The sequence below is a fragment of the Triplophysa rosa genome, linkage group LG11 (assembly GCF_024868665.1).
Source record: "Triplophysa rosa linkage group LG11, Trosa_1v2, whole genome shotgun sequence".
Classification (NCBI taxonomy): domain Eukaryota; kingdom Metazoa; phylum Chordata; class Actinopteri; order Cypriniformes; family Nemacheilidae; genus Triplophysa; species Triplophysa rosa.
The window spans coordinates 16,939,235-16,961,342 of NC_079900.1; the positions used below are offsets into that span (position 1 = coordinate 16,939,235).

The window sequence follows — 22,108 nt, forward strand, 5'->3', positions numbered from 1 at the left end:
GGAACCCCAACCCTGCAGGGAGGCGTCTGTCGTCACCACGACACGCCTCGTGACCTGCCCGAGAGGGACCCCCATCCGTAGAAAGGTCATTGAAGACCATGGGGTTAGGGTGCGTCGGCAGAGAGGCGTAATCACCATCCGCCTGCTGTCGGTGTGCCACGCTCTCCAGGGAACTCGACTCTGTAGCCAGTGTTGGAGCAGTCTCATGTGCATCAACCCGAGGGGTATCACCACCGCCTCTGATTTTGTTTCAGGGGGACCGCTGACTGCTTGAAATATTCCAGGCAGTTCAACACTGTCACTTTCTGTAGTCAGTCGCGCTGTAATGGAGACAGAGTTGAGTTCCATACCAGAAAAGAGGATGCTCTGCACAGGGGAGAGCTTGCTCTTTTCTCGGTTGACCTGTGGTCCTAATCGATCTAGGTGCCGAAGCACTAGGTCCCTGTGTGTACATAACAGATCTCGCGAGTGTGTCAAATGAGCCAGTCGTCGAGATAGTTTAGTACCCGCACACCTCTCTCCCTGAGGGGAGTGAGGGCGGCTTCCACGATCTTCGTGAAGACTCATGGGGACAGGGACAGACCGAAAGGGAGGACTCTGTACTAATATGCCTAACCCTCGAAAGCGAACCGTAGGAACGGGCGATGACGAGGGAGAATCGAGACATGAGAGTAAGCGTCCTTCAGGTCGATGTGCTTCTGCGTGAGCATCCTGAATGGCAGCTTGAGTAGGTGCCTGTTCAGGGTACGCAGATCTAGCGACCCCCGCTTTTTTGGGGACGATGAAGTACGGGCTGTAAGTCCGTTGAACATCTCGGCTAGAGGGACAAGCACGATCGCTTCCTCTCCAGAGGGGTGGCGACCTCGGCCCGAAGCACGGGAGCATCCTTGCCTCTGACTGAGGTTGAGAGGATGCCCCGAAACTTGGGCAGGCATCTGGGGAGTTGGATCGCGTAGCCGAGACAGACCGTATCCTGTAGTCACGGTGACGGTTTGGGAAGCTCTTGTCAGGCTCCCAGGGACCGAGACAGGGAGGCTAGGGGTACGTTCTGCTTCAGGGGGTGGTTCGATGGCTGGCAGTGCGGATCCCTAGCCATGGGGGGCCCCAGGAGAGGAGATCGGCTCTGCTGTTTTACCTGCCTGGCGATGATGTAGCACAACGCACCATCGAATGAGAGTGCTTAGGCTGATGATTATCCTCGACATTGGGTCTTGCCGCAGCGTCGAGTTGCCGAACACCGTCGTGTAGAGGGTGAGAGCGGCTGTGATAAACGCCCAGAGAGAGAGAAAACTCTTAGAAGTGGGCTGTTGGGACGGGGCAGGAACCGTCCCGGATCGACCAACCAGCGATGGAATGGCTGGGGTCGGGCCCGAAGGTATTCTCGATCTCCCTGGGGTCTTCCCATGAGGGCCGCTTTGGCTTCCGCCGCGGCTGCTGACGGGGTGGTGGTCTCCTCTTCGATGTCTCGAAGAGGACCAGGGCTGCTGGGAAGCAGACGGTGCACGGGATCTCGGCGGCCAGAGGGTGGTCGAGTCGTGGCTGGGGAGGATATACTTGATATCCTCTGTCTGCTCCTTTACTGTCGAGAACTGCGGCTCGACTGTATCACCAAACAGCCCCCCCTTGCGAGATGGGTGCGTTGAGAAAGCGGACTTTCTCGGCATTACTCATCTGTGCAAGGTTCAGCCAGAGGTGTCTCTCCTGGACCACAAGTGTGGACATCGCCCGACCCAGGGCCTGCGCGGTCACCTTGGTCGCCCATAGAGCAAGGTCGGTGACGGGGCGGAGTTCCTGCATAAGCGCTGGGTCGGTCTTACCCTCGTGGAGCTCTCTCAGCGCATTGGCCTGATGGACCTGCAGGATGGCCATAGTGTGGAGAGAGGGGACAGCTTGGCCCGCAGCAGAGTAAGCTCTCAACACCTCAGATGCCGAAAAGCCTACGTGCTTTGGACGGGAGTCTAGGTCGAGCCCCTGGGGGACATCGACGTATCCTCTAGCTGCCCCACCATCGAGGGAAGAAAGGGCGATGGAACTAGTTGACGTGTATGCGCTGATGGGGGGCGTTCCAGGTCATACTAAGTTCTTCATGCACTTCCGGGAGAACACGGCACTGGGGGCGAGTGCGGCTTGGAGCCACTCTCAAGCCCGAGGTACCGCGTATCCAGCCGCGAGCGTTGGGAGAGGCAGTGCGGTGCACCGCAACCCAATGCCGACGGCCCGGGAAAGCATGGCTGACATTTCGACGTCCGCTTCTTCCTGAGCTTGACCCCCCGAGGGAGGGAGCTTCAAGGAATCGTTGGAGTCTGATGCCAGTAAGTCACCCTCCGATGCTGCAACAGACATCTCATCATCACGTACCGTTTCCAAATACGTGGTTGAGGAACAAGACTGTGGGACCGTCTCATGGGGAACGGTCAGACGAGCGAGACGAGGTGCGAACGGTCCGCGAGCCAGTGGCTGACGGATTAGCGCTCACAGTAATCCTCATATCACCCTCGCTGCTCGCCGTAGCGGGCGGCAGGGCCGTAGTCCTGCCGTCGTGGAACGGGAAGCAGACGAGGTGGTGGCTGAGTCCCGTGGGAACACAGCCACCCGTGAAGCAATGTCTGAATCGTCAACCGCCCGCAGTGTGGGCAGGACGTATCCACAACATCTGCCCCAGCGTACTGGAAACAGACATCGTGTCCGTCCCCCTCCTCGATGAGTGTGTTGCACCCACGAGAACAGCGGGAAATGCCACGCTGGAGAAATTTGCTCTTTTAGAGAAAAAACTCGAACACTTCTGGAACCGCCGAGACGCCCAGGGAAAGTCGCCGCAGGAAGGGACAGTCCACTGCACCACGTCGTAGAACCGGCAGTCTTGTAGTTGCTATTTGTAGCGAAGTCTGTTGATCATGAGCGAAGGCTCCGAAGAACAAAAGGTGAATGAATGAGGCACGCTGTCTCCCTTTTATACCCGGATATCTGGGGGCGGAGTCCGGCATGCAAATTTCATTCACCAATTTCATTGGCCTTTTCTAAGAAGTCGGAAGCGATTGGTTCTCAGGGACGAACCCCATCTGTCGGCTCGACACAACATCGAGAGACCGAAAGAAAGGAAACTGTCAGTAACTGTATTTTCATGGTAAAGTTGACATTTGCATGGAATTGCCCAGTTATATAACAAGTAATACAATGAGCCTTATGTAACAGGTGTATTGCATTTTTTCTGGAGTCCACCTATAATCATTGGGCCGTAAATTGACTTTGCATAACCATTTTTAACTTTCTTTGACCTTTTAACGCAATATTTTTAGTTACACTGACAGACTGTATGTAAATCATAGTAGTCTTTCAGACATATCTAAGTTGCTGAATGGACATTGATTTGTAATGGATGGTCATAGACAATAGTCCAACTGTTTTTTTATGTTATATACAGCTGCAGAAAAAATTAAGAGACCATTCCAAATTTTCATTTATTCAGCATTTCTATTAGTTTTGTGGCCATTCAAGTCCAGTGTTTGTTGAATTTCAACAAAATCAAACCTCAGGAGTGACATAAAGTCATCCAACAGCAATGTGAAAGACTGACAGCGTGACAAGACACATGAAAACTGTCATGAAAATCAAGGTTATCATATAAAAATATAATTTTTGAACTTTTCCTAAATGTACACATGTACATTTGTACACAAAAAATGTACACAAAAACATGTACACATATTACTGTTGTATTGCTTAAAAGTGAATATGAACTTGTTTTCTTTGCAGTACTTGAGGTCTGAAAAAATACAGAGCATGTTATTTTGACCTGTTTCTCCAGTTTTCATTTTCTGCAAATAAATGCAAATATTTTTATTTGAAATCTGGGTGAATTATTGCTAGTAGTTCACAGAATGAAACAAAAAGAATCAGTTTACCTAAACACATAGTAAACTCAGAAAAGCTGAAACTAATTTTTAAATGGTCTCTTATTTTTTCTATGGCTGTATATAAACAATGTTAAATTTGAGAACATTTAAGAAAATGTTTGGATTATAAAGTGTCTCATTAATGTGTCATTAAAGCAAAAAGGGAATATTCAGAATAAAGTTTTCAGTTTTTCTTCCACTCATATTGTTATACTGACAGTACAGTCTGTAATGAAAACTTTTTGTATCACAAAAGGGAGTTTTGCATATTTCATGTTAGTCTACATCACGATTTGACTTCAAAAGTGCCAAACATGTCATCTTTAATGATCATCTCTCTTCCTCTCGCTTCACACAGAGCACTCTCCTGCCTGAGGAACCCACACCATCACCGGACCCCAAGTCCAGTCCCCGGCTGTCCAGAGCCAGCATCTTCATCTGTCAGATATTACAGGTAACACATCTCTCAGAGTTTCTCACAGCACCTCCTGCGGCAGGAACCCTGCTGAGATTAATAGAGATCTCTGGTGTCAGTTTGTCAGCAGGGCTGATAACAAGTACAAGAGGATGAACAGCAGCGAGCGTGTCCGTATTGTCAATGGAGGAAATCCATCATCAGTCTCCAGACCGGGTTTTGAAACGCTGAGGCCTGAGGGTAAGAACCCCCACCCTCATCTATTTCTGGGAAGTCTTTGCGGTGAATGTCATACTTGCTTAATCACACTGTCTCTCATGCCAACTGCCGGTGCTAAAAGGCGAATTGCATTTAATGTATAGCGTTAAATAGCTGATCAATGTGCTGGCTGTGTTCTTTCAGACTCGGACCCAGAGAGCGACTTAAATAAGAGCTTGAACCTCATACCGTACAGTCTAGTGACCCCACACACATGCCAGCGCAAAAGGCCTGTCTTCTTCACGCCCAACATCTTGGCCAAGACCATCATCCATAAGTTTCTCAATCTTGGAGGTGCTATGGAATTCAACATCTGCAAACCAGGTAAAAGCGGTTTATGTTAAACTTTGTGTTGCATGTATGTAGTACTGTATACATGTAGATCTTATAGCTTTGATAGCAACCCACTCAGTCTGTTTAAATACAGACTTGTGGGAAATATGTACTGTAAAATACCTAGGATAGGAGTTAGGAAACAGGAACTGTATTGGTAAACAAATGTAACAGTAAGATTTTCATGAACGTTTTGCATTACCGAATTAGGTCAAATGTGCCGTCAATTATTAGTCAGCAGATCTTTCTAATACTTAGCTGGTTACAGAGTTTTGTTATAATAAATGGAATGTTAACTTGGAACTTGATTCAGAATCATCAATTCCTCACGGTTCTCATCCCTGTACGTAAGCATTGTTTGGCTTGAACCAAGCACTATCAATTCTTCTTTCCAGACATTCTGACAAAAGATGAATTCCTCATGAAACAGAAGATAGAGCCCATCATTTATTCCAAAGAAAAGCAAGCGGGCACATTTGAATGCATCACCCCAGAAAATATCGAAGCGGTCGCTTGCAAGGTACAGTAATAAATGTTCTTTTCAAATGAATTTAATAATAGCTAAATTATGTTTTTGCTCTTAAGTGCTGTCATTTCTTCTACTTACTCGGGAGGGTTGTCAGATTTGTATGTATTCGCTGCTATGCCAAGAAGTATCGAATCTCATTTAAAAGCGCTTCCTCTTCGTACTGTAAGAGCTTAACCCTTTCCAGAGACACACTCACACTAACATCAAGTTCAAACCATGTGTTAAGGAACAGTTCACCCAAAAATGAAAATTCTGTCTTGTTGTTGCAAATCTTTACAAATATCTTTGTTCCGTTGAACACAAAAGAAGATATTTTGAAGAATGTTGGAAAGCAAACAGTTCTGGGGCACCATTGACGACCATTGTCATTTTTCCTACTGTGGTCGTCAATGGTGGCCAAGAACTCTTTGGTTACAAGCATTCCTCCAAATATCTTTCTTTGTGTTCATCAGAACAAAGAAGTGTATACAGATGTGGCACAACTCGAGGGTGAGTAAATGATGACAGACGTTTTATTTTGGGGTGAACTGTCTCTTTAATGCTGGATTAAACATGATTTTATGCTCACAGAGGAGTTACCATCCCAGTGTGGTGTCAAATGTATACAGTATGAATCCCAAAGTAAAAGAAAGTGCGTAAAACATTTAACACAGTAATCCAGGATTACATTTAGCCAGGTTTGAAATGACCCTGGGTTATAAGTGTGCAAAAGCACAATTCAATATCTGGTGGGTTGGCACAGAATTTATTGGTGACTATATCGGCAGGTGTTTCAGCAGTTGTACTCATACTCTAATTCAGAGATCTCCACTCACTAGAGAATGGATACTCATAGAGAAAAGGAATCGAAAGGAAGACACTGCCTTTCTATAGCGGTGTATAGAGAGCGCTGTAAAGCTCTCAAGTCTGTGCCGCAACTGATAGGGAAAGCAGCGTGGGAGAAAGATAGCGGCTGTTGTCTAATGTTTGCTGTAGATGAAGACTGAATGTTAGGTTTTATCAGGTGGTTAACTTGAGGCTGCGTATTGTTTTTCACTTCATAATGTGTCAGAAGGTGACTCAAATTTTCCATTGCAAATCTCACACATTTGAGAGGTGTGCCATCGCTGGGTGAATTCTTAACATCAACAAGCAGAGATGTTTGTTTCTTGTTTAAATCACAAACATGTAACTCATTTGAAATGTTTCAAACCAGGAAAAATGTGAATGATATTTGGTCTTCATATGGTTTTAGAATAAGCACTGTTTACTGGAAGCTGATCTGAGCTGTGTGAAAGACCTGCTGAGGAGAGAAATCTACCCCATTATCATCTTCATTAAAATCTGCGAGAAGAACATGAAAAAACTAAGGCAAGCAGTCTTCCAAAGTCTTTTTATATCCGTCTTGCAAAACGAAATAGATCTCAAAATGCACAAAGCACAACGTTCATCTTTAAATATTTGTTCAAGCTTACATAATGCCACCATTGTTTAATATTAGGGCTGTTTTAATCGAGATTAATCGCATCCAGAATAAAAGTTTTTGTTTTCATAATATATGTCTGTGTAGCCTAATGTGCAGATTAATTTTGTATTTATAAATATACACATATATTTAAGAAAGTGATCAAATGTAAAAATTAATAAACATTTATATATCATGAGTATAAATAAACACATGTAAATATACCCTAAATATGTATGTGTTTATAAATAGAAAATGAATATGCGCAGTAGACAGATTTGTTGGTACCCTTACAGCTCATTGAAATAATGCTTCATTCCTCCTGAAGAGTGGTGAAATTTGTAATGCTGAGGAATCAGACAGAGAGTTGATCCACGTGCAGTATTGAATTTTATGACAAAAACAAACCAAGGTAATCCAAGAACTGAACTGAACTGAACTGAACTGAACTGAACTGAACTGAACTGAACTGAACTGAACTGAACTGAACTGAACTGAACTGGAACATAAAAATGAAGACCGACACCAAACAAAGGAAACACTAAGGCTTAAATACACTGGGATAACAAGAAACACCTGGGGAAACTAATTAACACAAAAAACTACAAAAGACTACAAACATGGTACGCAAACAGGAAATAACCTAAAAGTCCAAAATAACAGGGGAACACCAACTGAGATCGTGACAAAATTAAAAGCTATTGTATCATGTATACTTGCATGCCTTTGGTATGTCATAGAATAAAGCAAAGAAGCTGTGGAAAGAGATGAGTTATTGCTTATTCCACAAAGATATTCTAAAATGGCCTGGACACATTTGTTGGTACCCCTTAAAAAAGATAATACATAATTGGATTATAGTGATATTTCAAACTAATTAGTTTCTTTAATTAGTATCAGACATGTATCCAATCTTGTAATCAGTCATACAGAGAAAAGTAGTCACTGTGCTGTTTGGTATCATTGTGTGCACCACACTGAACATGGACCAGAGAAAGCAAAGGATAGAGTTGTCTGAGGAGCTCAGAAAGAAAATAATAGACAAGCATGGTAAAGGTAAAGGCTGCAAGACCATCTCCAAGCAGCCCGATGTTCCTGTGACAACAGTTGCAAATATTGTTAAGAAGTTTAAGGTCTATGGAATTGTAGCCAACCTCCCTGGGAAGGTGAAGGTACGTCAGTTTCTGATCGCACCATCCGTCGGTTTTTGAGCAAGAAGAAGACCCAGGCGGACTCCACTTTTGAAAGGAAAACATAAAAAAGCCAGACTGGAATTTGCTAAAATTCATATTGACAAGCCACAAGCCTTCTGGGAGAATGTCCTTTGGACAGATGAGTCAAAACTGGAGCTTTTTGGCCAGTCACATCAGCTCTATGTTCACAGACGAAAAAATCAAGCAGTGAAACATGGAGGAGGCTAGGTTATGTTTTGAGGCTGCTCTGCTGCATCTGGCAAAGGGTGCCTTGAATCTGTGCAGGGCACAATCTCAAGACTATCAAGGCAATCTGGAGCGAAACGTCCTGCCCAGTGTCAGAAAGCTCTGTCTGTCGCAGGTCATGGGTCCTCCAACAGGATAATGACCCAAAACACACCGCTAAAATCACCCAAGAATGGATAAGAACAAAACATTGGACTATTCTGAAGTGGCCTTCTATGAGTCCTGATCTGAATCCTATCGAACATCAATGGAAAGAGCTGAAACTTGCAGTCTGGAGAAGGCACCCATCAAACCTGAGACGGCTGGAGCAGTTTGCTCAGGAAGAGTGGGCCAAACTACCTGTTAACAGGTGCAGAAGTCTCACTGAGAGCTACAGAAAACATTTGCTTGCAGTGATCGCCTCTAAAGGTTGTGCAACAAAATATTAGGTTAGGGGTCCCATCATTTTTGTCCATGACATTTTCATTTGTTTTATTATTTACAATATTAGGTTGAATAAAAAATCAAAAGGAAAGTCTGATTTCTATTACATATGGAATAAACAATGGTGGATGCCAATTACTTTTGTCAGTTTCAAGTTATTTCAGAGAAAATTGTGCATTCATCGTTTTTTGTGTAGGGGTACCAACAAATTTGAGCACGTCTGTATATTATGTGAAGACAAACTTTTATTCTGGATGCGATTAATCGCGATTTGACAGCCCTGTTTAATATAATGTGTTTTCCTTCAAGCAGAAAGTTGCCGCTAAAAGTGGACTCTGATGAGGAGTTTCTCAAGATGTGCCGTTCAAAAGAAAAAGAGCTGGAGACTCTGCCGTGCTTGTATGCCAGCGTGGAGCCGGACTCTTGGAATGGAGTGGAGGACCTTCTTAAACTCATCAAGGACAAGATTTATGATGAGCAGAAGAAGACGGTCTGGGTCGAGCAGGATCTACTCTAGATGGCCTGTTGTAACCAAATGGGGATCACGAGATAAGGATACATGGTATTTCTGCACGCGAAAACAGGAAGTGACTGTCAAAGGCCACAGATTGACAAACTGTGTTTCTGTCTGCAGTACAAAAACGTGGATGAGGCATTGTACCATGTGCGGTATTCATAGTACAGTAAACGGTGGAAAGGTTCTCACCCTAAAGCTTCTTATCCGTTATTCTCCTGAAGCAAAGCCTTTGTCAATACAACCTTCCAACAGTTATCCTTTCTACTCCCCACCTGAGATACTCCGTAAAAGTTTTTCACTGCCCACTGCATCTTGCTTCTATTGTGTTTATAACCACGAATTTATTTAAATAACTGTAAATTAAATCTGATGCTTTTATTGTAGCAGGATACAATAGCCACGGTAAATATTCTAATAATATTTGTCATATACCTGTATTATGTTTACTAATGTGCTACTTATATTTATTTTAATATAAGCCTAAGTTTAATATGTTACTAAGAATGTGTTTTTCCATATAGAGAACACAAGTGTGTCTTATCGCTGGGTCTGTTTTCACTGCTATGTACTTGCCAGGGTTCCAAATGCGGCATACTATAATTCAGTGGTTCTGAAACTGTGGTCCCCTGGAGGGCCCAAGATAGGTCAGGGGGGCACAGTTTTTGTGGCATTTTTTGAAATATATCATAAGTTTTGTGCAATCAAACATCATAAAAATAATACCACAAACCAAAAGAATTGATGTTCCAACACTGTATATATACATTGTCACTGGTTTAATTACAATTCTAAGTTTAAGATCTTAAGTCTTTATTTGGGGGGGCCACAAAGCAATGCAACCCACACAAGGGGGCCTTACATCGGAAAAGTTTGAGAACCACTGCTATAATTTAACAGCATTAAATATGAGTCCTTTTTTTTACATTTGAGCTTACTAATGTAATTTGCATCTTGTAGAACAGGGATCTCCAACCCTGCTCCTGGTGAGCTACCCTCCTTCAAACTGCCGCTCCAACCCTGCTTCAGCACACCTGTCTGAATTATCAAGCATTATCATTCATTAGGGTTGGAGCTGAAATCTTCAGCTCACCAGGAGCAGGGTTGGAGACCCCTGTTGTAAAGCTTTGTTTTTTTTAGATGTATTGTGTTGGAGTCCCTTACAGGTTTCTTTTAAGCGCCCATTAATTGTTCTGTAAGCATGCATTCACCTTCTCAAGAGGATTTTATATGCATAATGTCTATTTCTGATAAGTCTAAATATCCCATAGATATAGAATAACTGCATAACCAAGTGTAGCATGTCATCCCGATTGATGCAGATATATACATATGTATATAATATAGACGCTTTCATTGGACGCATAGGCCCAAAGCTAACTTCCGGTCTATGTTTGGTTAATATAACAATTTATATTTCATTTATATTGTACATCAACTGTATTAAATGACATTAAAACTACTCAACAGTTAATGATTCTTTGCGGAGGTCTACTGGAAGTTAAGTTTGGGCTACATTACGTTTGTTGATGTTGTTTCCGCTAAAACCGGGTTGACGATATCCGCAGGGTCATTTACTGTACCAGACTGTGGATTGAACTACAGAGCCCCATATTAACATCAATATTTCAGTATTCATTTGCCCTTAAAATACACTGCATGAACTTGTCAATGTAGAATTATTGATAGCAATATCTTCATTGTCCCAGTCCCCTCCCAAAAAAGCTGATGTAATAGATCCCTACAGAGTAGTTTTCTTTTTTATATAGGCCTACATGTTGTTTTGTAAAAGACAGGGGAATATATTTTATGTAGCTGCATGGTGTGTTTTATATAATAAATGATTGTGAGCCGCACCATTTGTTTTGTGTAATTTGATGTATGGAGCTGAGATTGGTGTTAAAACTGCATTTGTTGTAGAATCATGCATGCTGTGCTTTAGAAGGAAAGTGACACATTTTTGCAGTTGAAGTGAAAAATGAAAAACAGTCAAAGCGCTTGAAATGAAGAGAAATCCTGGACAGTGTGTGTCATGAGCTGCGCAGTGGAAATTTCAGTTGCAGCAGACGTCTTTATGTGGTGGTAGTGGTTCCTTTCAGAGTGGTTCACTTGCAGACAACAACTCTGACGGTAAACCAACTTTCCACTGCGATTGTAAATACAACTCAGAAAGCTCTCGTATCTCTGTATGTTTACTAAAACACAAAGCATTTAATGTAATGCATTTTGTGCTTATTTAAATTAATAAGTTCTTATTTAAGTTCTGTTAAAGGGTTGTTACTTTCTTGGGTGATTGGCACTTTTTATTTTGCAGCACTATCCTCCTTGCTTGTTTTAAATACGTCAGATTGTTTACCGCTTTTAAGATCAATGCATGAAAGCGAAAAGGGGGAAGTAAGATAGGAAAATATCATTTGCACATGAATGCAAATGCATTATGTTTGAAATGTCTCGAGCAAACAATTCTGGCTTGTGGCAGTGCGCTATACTGATGTTACCCATGCCCTCGATGGTATTACGTAAGAACGTAAACAAATGATTTGGATTCCTTATCATCATCCAGCCAAATAGCCTGCCATTCGCAACCACCGCTCAAAGATGCTCTGCAACCTATTCTTTTTCATTTAATGCCTCTCTCATACAGCTGATCGCTACAGGAAGTGTTGCACACATCGCGAGCGTGTCGCTTTGCTATGGCAGATGGCTTACCAATCTGTTAAACGTGGCAGTCCCTGCATCCATCAGTCAAATCTGTAAGGGGCGCTGGAGCCGAAATGTCATAAAAGACTCGTTGACTGAGCGTGTCTGTCACCGAGATCAGAACTTTTGCGCCTAGACCATCTGTATCTGCCGTGCAACGCTGTGATGCTGTGCTTTAACGCTTCCTAATTCACCCACGACTTCATAAGCAATCAGATCCCACTCATCCTTTGTTATGAGAAACCAAGGCTTTTCTCTTCTGGCTGTTCACCCAAGCAAATGTTAATATGTTTTCCGCACCGTTAAATATGGTTTCAGGTATGCGGAAAACTTTGTTCCTTTGTTACAGTCGATTAGAAAAACACATTTTCAAGATCATTGCTTTAATTGGAAAACCTTTGCTTATCAGCTTCACCCTTGGTAACTTGGGTGACTTGTGTTAATATTATCACTTTAGAATGAATACTTTACTTATTTATCGCTGTTCACCAAATACAGTTGCATTAGTCTGAATTCTTTCAGAATTTCTCTCTTGGGAAGTTAAACAGCACCCTCTGCAATTCTACACTGAATAAAAACAATTTTTGCTACACGTTCAGTCTAATTGAGTTAATTCAACACGTGATTTTTCATGTTCAGTTATCTAACGTTCAAGTTGGGATTACATTAATGATTTGTGTTTTGTTATGATAGAATTGTTAAAACTGGGCAGAGGATTTCCAGTTCCCAGAATGCTTTGCGTACAACTGCATTGGAGAGTAATTTCTTAACTAGATAGGCTACACTTTCTGAAGAAAAGTTTCTGAAGAAAATGTGAGTGGTGCTTGCCCGGCAAAACTCACTGCAAAAAATGACATTCTTACTGAGTGTCTTTGTCTTGTTTTGTAGTACAAATATCTAAACGTTCTTAAATCAAAATGCAATTACTTGACAAGAAAAGTTGCCTAAGATATTTGGTCTTGTTTTATGAAAAATAATATAAGAAAGAATTAAGTGAGTTCATGGTATAAACAAGCAAAACAATCTGTCCATGGGGTAAGAAAAATAAACATGAATTGAGAAAAAGGTCGAACTAAATTCTACTAAGTTTACTTTTCGCACCCCATGGGCAGATTATTTTGCTTGTTTTTACCATAAACTTACTTAATTCTTACATTCATTTTCATAAAACAAGGCTAAATATCTTAGTCACATTTCTTGTGAAGTAATTGTATATTGATTTAATAAGTTTGAAATATTTTCACTAAAAACAGGACAAAAATGCTTAGTAAGAATGTCATTTTTACAGTGCTCGGATGCTAACATCACGTTTTAACATCAAGTTACCATGATTAAACATGATGTTAGCCCAAGGGGTACAATTTACACCCCATTGTAAGGTATGTTGTTACAGAGCCTTCCAGCCTCCTCAAACATGGTAAACACATGTTTCTACAAAGTCCTCTTTTAGAGCTACGAACCGTCAAAGTTTGGCGCAATGTTAAGTCAATGGGATTTTTCGGGTGATAGATCTTTTCTATCGAACACCCTCCGCCCGATCGCTTATAAAAGTCATAGCACTCCTCACCTCAGTAAGCCGCTCGATTTGCGCCCTCATTGGGTCTACAACAAACTGTGTGGGATGCGCCGAAAAAAAAAGTGGAAAATAATAATTATTATTATAATATGCTCGCAAGAAAGTAATAGTGATGCTTTGTATTCTGCAAGCACCACTAATTAAGTGTTGTTCTATGTGTCATTTCAAACCTGTATGACTTTTTTTCTTCTGCACAACACAAAAGAAAATATTTTGAAGAAAGTTGTTTACCAAACATCACTGGCCCCCATTCACTTTTATTGTATTGACACAAAACCAATGCAAGTGATAGTCCAGTTATCAACATTCTCCAAAATATCTTCTTTTGTGTTCTGCAGAAGAAAGAAAGTCATCATGCAGGTTTGAAATGACAAGAGGATGACAGAATGCTGACAGAATTTTTATTTTAGGGTGAAATATCACTTTAAGCTCAGTTAAAAGTCCAGTGTGTAATTTTTTGGAGGATGTATTGACAGAAATGCAATATAATATACACAACTATGTCTTATACAATTAAGACCCGATTGTATTATCTACATACACCGTACTTTGGGCGACCCGAGTTGGAGTCCTGTTCCCCTTTTTCATGTCTCTCTCTCCACTCTCCTGCCCAACATAAAGCAGTAAAAAAGGCCAAAAACATAAACTTTTGCATGTAAAAACTGGGCAACATTAACATAGATACATTATGCTGAGTAAGCACAACTTTAATATGTGCAACCGATGTACATACTTTTTATGTTAATCCAACATATTTTTTCTGTTTAATAACAAATATTTTTTTTCATTGTGTCCATCAGTTATGGATTGTGAACGCAAATAGACCTCTATTCATGACACTTATAGTTCATGTAAATGATTATGCTAGAATCAGAAAGTGTTGCTTTATTTGTATAATTAGACATTTTAATAAAAATTTGAATCCAGCCACAGTCCACATAAACCACATGCCCGCTGGGTTTAGTTTACCTCTTATCTCATATAATTAGAACAGACGAAGCTTTGAATCACATTCTAATAATTTCTGTCTGTTTCACTTTATGAATCCCTAATATATATTTCTAATATCTAATCTATATATTTGTCAAATGTTTGTTCCAGTAAAGATTATATCATCCCTGCGTTGCTTTGTTTAAAATATTGTTTGGATATTACCTTTAATAACTGTCACATCTTTGGAAACAAGGTGAAAAATAATTGGGGCAGTCGTGGCCTAATGGTTAGAGTCGGACTCGTGACCAGTAGGTTGCCGGTTCAATCCTCAGGGCCAGCATGTAATGACTGAGGTGCCCTTGAGCAAGGCACCTTACCCCTACTTGCTCCCCGGGCGCTGCAGTGATAGCTGCCCACTGCTCCGGGTGTACGTGTGTTCACCACTTGCTGTGCGTGTGTTCACTACTCTCTGGATGGGTTAAATGCAGAGGTCACATTTCGGGTATGGGTCACCATACTTGACAAATAGGTCACTTCACTTCACAAATAACTTTTTAATTACTAAGCTGATAAAGTCAATCTTCTGATTCTTTAAGTACATGTGTCAGATGCCAACACATACTGTTCCAACATTGTTCTAATTAAATCACTTTAATAGACATGAATGATAATAGACCATGTAATAGACATGTACAAAGCAAACAAGCTGATTTCTTATTTACCTTTCACTTCAGGCAAATCTTATTAATGGAGCAATGTGGAGATTTTAGCGGCATCTAGTGGTGAGGTTGTGAATTGCAACTAACGGCTCACTCCACCCCTCCGTTTCAAAGCACTATGGTGACTCAAAACTGAGATGTTGCTGTGTTTTCACTTCTTTGCCGAAGGAGATAACGTATTTACGTTGAGCAGTTTGTCCGAGCAGGGCTACTGTAGAAACAACATGGAGAATTCCATGTAAGGTTACCCGTGGTGTATGTAAATAGAAATAGCTCATTCTAAGGTAATAAAAACAGAACCCTTCATTATGTAAGCTCTTTATATACCTCTGAACACATAGTCTTGTATATTGTATTTTATTTCTGTCAATAGATCCTCCAAAAAATCGCAAACTGGACCTTTAAATGAATGACCAGTCCTGTGATGATGTAAAGCTATCAGTGCGATTTCCATGGTCCTCCACTGGTGCCCCTGCTTGGTAGCACCAGTAGCATGGTAAGAAAAAGTGGCCGGATGTAATAGTTATTTCTGATTTAACCTGCATTCACACCCTCCACATGACTGCTATGAAGTGCTATTATAGCCAATGAGAAGTACTGATATTTGTATATTTGTGTGTTGCTTTCTGATTTGGTGATCAATATGTGTAATCATGGTCTGAAAGCCTCTTCAGCTGTCATTTGTGTGGATGTTGATTTCATTTTTCCTCCAAAACCCAGTCCAATTAACCTCCTGCTTGAACATCAACTTGAAAGCTTTTCCATTAAATGTCTTCTTTGTGCACATCAACTCCACAAACAGGTTTAAGAACTCTGCATCGGGCAACAGTAATCCGTTTCTTCCTTGGCCATGAACGAATGAAAAAGTCACTATTTATATGCTAATTTCAGAAGTCTTTATTCACATGTTAGTGGTCAGTGGCACAATATTAGCCCGTTCACTTTCTGCTCCTGTGGTGTTAATGAGGAAATGTCTTTGTGGTGCTTCGGTATTGTGGTGGGCTTTTAATTTAACATTTAATCATGAAAAGATTGTAGAATATGTTGACAGTACTGTATATATATATTATATTTTGGCATGTGATTAAAAGGTCACAAAACACTGTAACAGCAAAAAGCAACAATAATGATCACACATTTCTTCTTTGACAAGAGCTTTGATAAATGTGCTCATTATAGTTTTTTTACCTGCGAGTGAGACTGTACACTTTACTTTTCTGTCTCTGGTTTACCTTCATAAATCTAGCGGACAGAGTTCATCTTCATCATAACAAGCGATGTATATGCATGAGGAAAATATGATTTAAAGCAAATGTTCAAAAGTAAGCACAGGTTAACACTGCCCTCTGCTGAGTGAACAGCTATGATGACGTTTTGAAAGCAACAGGCAACACGAGGAGTCTTTCTCTGCCCTCAGAGGCTATCCTACCATATCTGAAAACAAAATCAAGTGCTTGTGATTTTTTCCATTTTTAAAGCATTACTGATACATTTAGTGTTGATAGTTTCTGCCCGCCTCACTCACTGTCAAACCAAATGTAAGATGTTTTAAATGATCTTGAAAAGTTTCATTAGTAACACACAGGAGGATTATTTGTCTTCCTATCATAAATCTTATTTATATCCATTCCCTTACATCTTCGTGAGGGCCCGGGGATATATCATATGGTAATGCATATTCCAAAATATTGGGGGAAAGTAAAAATGGACAGGTCCTAAATTAAACCAATCACGAATCATAAATCTTCTTCCTCACATTGACATCATTTAGCTGAATATTATTTTATTGTTCTTCTGGGGGTCCTATAAAATGTAAAATCTTCTTAAAAGTATTTCTGCATGTATTGACTTTAAAGAAACAGTTCACCCAAAAATGAAAATTCTGTCACAGTTGGTCCAAACCTCTATAGTACATTTCTTTGTTTGGTTGAACACAGAGAAAGATATTTTGAAACAAACAGTTCTTGGCCACCATTGACTACCATAGTAGGAAAAATCTCAATGGAAGAAAAGTGCCCCAGAACTGTTTGCTGTCCTACATTTTCTAAAATATCTTCCTTTCAACAGAACAATTTTTTTTAAATTTTCAATGGGGTCCAAAACGGTTTGTTTTCAAGCATTCTTCCAAATATATTTCTCTGTGCTCATCAGAACAAAGAAATGTATACAGATTTGGAACAACTCAAAGGTGAGTAAATGATGAGGTTTTTTTGGGGGGTGAACATCCATTCTGGGATAAATGTTAATTTTCACAACAGCTGCCTTGCCTCAAAAAGACTAATTTAGTGATGACACCCTCCGTATAAGATGGCACTTAAAAGAAAAGGTAAACTAGATAGTACATTTTCCAAAGAAACTGTGAGTGATGCTTTCGTGGCAAACCGCGGAACTCGGCACTAGGGTGATGACACTTTAAGTACTAATGAATCTAACCAACCCCAATGACTCTAAGATGTTCTGATACAGAGATATAGGTCTTGCTAAACGGTTGCTAGGCTAATGTGTTTGGTTGCTATGGGCGTGGCTTGGCATCTGCCAATTGATAATACTCTAACCTATGAGTGAAACGAACCAACTCCCATGTCTGTACGATATTCCTATGCAGAGATATTTGCATTGCTAAATGGTTGCTAGGCTAACCTGTTTGGTTGCTATGGGCGTGGCTTAGCATCTGCCAATAGATAATGCTCTAAGCTATGAGTGAAACGAACCAACTCCCATCTCTCTACGATGTTCCGATGCAGAGATATAGGTATTGCTAAACGGTTGCTAGGCTGACATGTTTTGTTGCTTCATGATGATCCTGGGACACTGATTGGTTGCCTGAGTAAAACGAGCCCACCCCCTTGTCTCTATGACACTGTGTTGCAAAGATATCCACCTGAACCTTTTATAATGGGAGCCTATGGGATCGGTTGCTAGGTTGCTGTAAATGGTTGCTATGGGCGTGGCTTAATAACTTCATAACGATCATGGCACACTGATTGGTAGCCTGAGTAAAATGAGCCCACCCCCTTGTCTCTAAGTGGTTGTACTGCTAAGATATTCAACACGGGACGTTTTACGCCTTATATGGGCATGCTATGGGAAATTTTGGGAGGCTCTTACACCCCAGGGGTACAACTTACACCCCATTGTGAGTGATGTTCTTACAGAGCCTGATAGCCTCTTCAAATCGTGTATTATTTTCATGTTTCTACGATATCCTCACTCGGAGCTACGACCCGTCAAAGTTGGGTGCAATGTTAAGTCAATGGGATTTTTCAGGTTTTTATTCGCCCCCCATCGCACCCCTCTCACCCGATTGCTTCCAAAAGTCATCACACACCATTTCTCAATGGGCTGCTCGATTTGATGTAGTCATTCATGGGTCCAAAGTGAAAAAATAACGCGTGAATATATAGGTATCTAGGTTTTGAATGGGAGTCTATGGGCGCCATTATAAGTATATGGAAATTTTGGGAGGCTCTCACACCCCAGGGGTGCAATTTACACCCCATTGTGAGTTAAGTTCTTATAGAGCCTGATAACCCCTTCAAATCGTGTATTATTTTCATGTTTCTACGATGTCCTCGCTCGGAGCTACGATCCCTCAAAGTTGGGCGCAATGTTAAGTCAATGGGATTTTTCGGGTGGTTTTTCGCCCCCCTATCGCACCCCCCCCACCCGATCGCTTATAAAAGTCATAGCACACCATTCCCGAATAGGCCCGTCGATGTGATGTATTCATTCATGGGTCTACGTCAAAACGTGCGGGACAAGTAGCGTGCCAAACTTTACAACAAGAATAATTATAAGAAGTATGTATGTTCGAATAACAATAGTTATGCTTTTTCAAAGCATCACTAAATATAATGCTGGTGAATGATGTAAGACCAGCAGGGGGTGCTCGCTAAGTGATCTGTGTGATGGTGAGGAAATATTACAATGAATTTTATAAGTAGTGTTGTCAGGGAGTAATAAATAAAATAATATTTTTATTATTGAAAAGAGTAACGAACAATGAGTAATATATTAAATTGTTTGAGTAACAAGCCGAACATTAGACACAGCTACAGCATAATAGTAATGACATAAACACGTTTGTTCAGCATACCCTTACGAAAATGAACCATGTATACCTCATGTTGTTCCAAACCTGTATACATTTCTTTGTTCTTTCTTTGTTCTGGTGAACACAAAGGAAGATATTTGGAAGAATGTCAGTAACCAAACAGATCTCATCTCCCATTTACTGCCATAATAGGGAAAATAAATGCTATGAGAGTCAATGGGAGATAAGATCTGTTTGGTTACTGACATTCTTCCAAATATCTTCCTAAATGTTTAGCAGAACAAAGAAATTTATACAGGCTTGGAACAACCTGAGGGTGAGTAAATGATGACAGAATTTTCCTTTTTGGGTGCACTATCCCTTTAACTATCCAATATGATTTATATACAAGTAATGTTATAGGTTACCTGTTCACTGAAACCAGGGATGACGCTCAATCTCCTCCAAACTTGGCTGATTATCTGGATTTTTATCAAGACATCATTGGAGCAGGTATCGACATTCTGTTAAGCAAAACATATAGTCCTTGTCTTCAACAATACAGAAGAGCAAATCACTCCCTTGTTAAGTCTCTTGATCTTGCCTTTAGAGAGGAAATCCGGTAAAACAGGTTCATTCTTGATGATTTCCATAATGCCGGAGAACGGGACTGAACCGGACAGAATTTCATACAGTGTTATGCCAGATACGGATCAGGACGCTCCAGGATCAGAGCATAATGTTTTGGCTGCTCGAACCACTCCAAAAGGCGCACGATGTTGGGACAGGCCGGAGGTGCACTCACATGTAGTAATAATGCCACCTCCAATGGTATTGAACCCTGCAATATAGAAAGATGTTCCTAGTTCCAAGATTTTGAAGGCTGAATTCAGATGTACAGTGACCCCAAAAAATGTGGAAAGATCCAAATGGATTTGGCACATGCAAACAAATGTTACTAGTACAATGGACATGTTTTACAACCAAACATTTTCCAAATTCTTTCTTTCTTCATTTTAAACACAACACTGAACTAATTTTCATTTCAAATTGAAGAAATGTCTTTATTTATGTTTTGTGTGCTATTGATATTTTGTTTTTGATATTATTTAATACAAAGACATTCATAAATTAACATGCATAGTGTAGGTGTAGGGCTCTACACTGTGACCATTTCAGTCACATTTGCGACTGGAAATTAACCGTGAAAAAATATTTAGGCGCACTGGGGCGACTGACCCGATCTAAACTCATAACCCATTTAAATACAATCAAATGCCTCCATGTACAGTATATTACATGACATTATGCACTGCGATCAGCTGTTTCTGTTTGTCTGTATTCTGTGGTGGACAGTGGGCTACAGTATAGTAATGTTATTCAGTTAAACTTGGCGTAGTGATATGAAACTGTAATGTGGTTGGAACTACTGGAACTACTTAATAGGTGTGCGCTTCCTGAAAAACAATGCACACCCTTAGAATGTTCGCCAGCCAATCACAATGAAGCATTCAACAGCCCCCTTGGTACAATCAATAATAACCAATAAGCTTAGTTTATCACGCTTTCCCAAACTTTGTCTGTGCTCCTAAAAAAATAAGTTACTGTAGAGCCCTGAGGTATGTGAATATTTTTTGGGTTACTGTAAATGTTAAATACAGAGATTTAAAGTGGAACTTACCTTATCAGAGTCCTCCACCTTTTTTGCCAACTCTTTAGGCATGTATTTGATGGCAACCTGCAGAGCAAAAAACAAAGACAGACTTACAGACTGTTTCTGTGTTAGTGTGAAAAAATTTTGGTTGTGAAAACTGTACTGTTGCTTTTTGGTTCTGCTGACATAAATTCTAAAAACAAAATCCTAATAGCTGTTTAAGAAACGACTTACTTGCAATCCATCGGATATGCGGGTCCCAGCATACCCGGTGCCAAATCCACCTTCCCCCAGTAAAAGACCTTGTAAATATGGCAGTCCTTTCAGGAGAAAACATGTCAGGGTAAAATACTAACAAAATATAAAATATAATATAATACAATTTATTTCATGTACTGTAAACCTAGTCTTACCTTCAATGGCATGGAAGTCGCTTTGAGGTTTCTGAGGTCTCTGTGCATTATCCTCTTGTGCCTGTACAGTGGATTATGATGGCAGCTGCTCTGAACTTCTTGTCTTCTGCAAACTTTATTTTGGAGTCTTCCGCACATCTCCCTTTCTTTCCTGAGCAACATATCCTTTCTGCAAGGGATCTGCAGGACCCAATATTGTGAGATAAATACAGGTAAAGTGAGGCAACTAGTGAAAAAGAAAACCTACAGTAAACGTAATCATATATCACAGAGGGTCCGTGGAACACAGAACATCGTTTAAAACCAAATCATTTAATTCACAATGTAGCCTACTTGCAGAAAAAAACATAAATAACAATAATTACAAAATATTTATTAACGGGTATTAACAAAATGTTATAAGTTATATTTTCCAAATATTGTTTTATTTTTAGTTCTTGACAGAGCTTTTAAATAATGACCCAAATAGTTCTTAAATACTACAGATATGAGGAGAGATTTAAGAAATCTACATTTGTAAATTAAATGCTTTGCTAGCAGAAGGATATTGTTAATAAAAAAATTCATAGTTCCCATATTTATCTATAAAAGGACATATTAAAATCACAACAGTTTTCTCAAATCAAGACTGCAGTCTGTCCCAGAAAGCACGAGAGGATATGTAAGCAAAGAAAAAGTGTTGCCCATGTTGTATTATTAGTTACTTTTTGTGTTTGATTGGGTTTAATGTCCCAACAGTGTGTGAAGTAGTAGCATTTACGTTAGCAACTTGTTAGCTACCACTAACAAAAAATAGGAGCGGATTATATTGTGTTTTAACTACATAGAATAA

At 40.5% G+C, this 22,108-nt stretch overlaps 1 protein-coding gene across 2 annotated transcripts in view; it reads left to right on the forward strand.

Annotated features, from left to right (window-relative positions):
• The window catches only part of card11 (caspase recruitment domain family, member 11), a 46,471-nt gene extending 35,367 nt beyond the window's left edge, over positions 1-11,104 (forward strand). For both annotated transcript variants that reach the window (XM_057345784.1, XM_057345785.1), the window contains exons 19-24: positions 4,252-4,347; positions 4,428-4,548; positions 4,711-4,890; positions 5,295-5,419; positions 6,663-6,778; positions 9,047-11,104. In XM_057345784.1, the coding sequence (XP_057201767.1) occupies positions 4,252-4,347; positions 4,428-4,548; positions 4,711-4,890; positions 5,295-5,419; positions 6,663-6,778; positions 9,047-9,251 (843 nt within the window). In that variant the 3' untranslated portion in view covers positions 9,252-11,104. The remainder of the gene's footprint in view (positions 1-4,251; positions 4,348-4,427; positions 4,549-4,710; positions 4,891-5,294; positions 5,420-6,662; positions 6,779-9,046) is intronic.
• Positions 11,105-22,108: the final 11,004 nt, after the last annotated feature.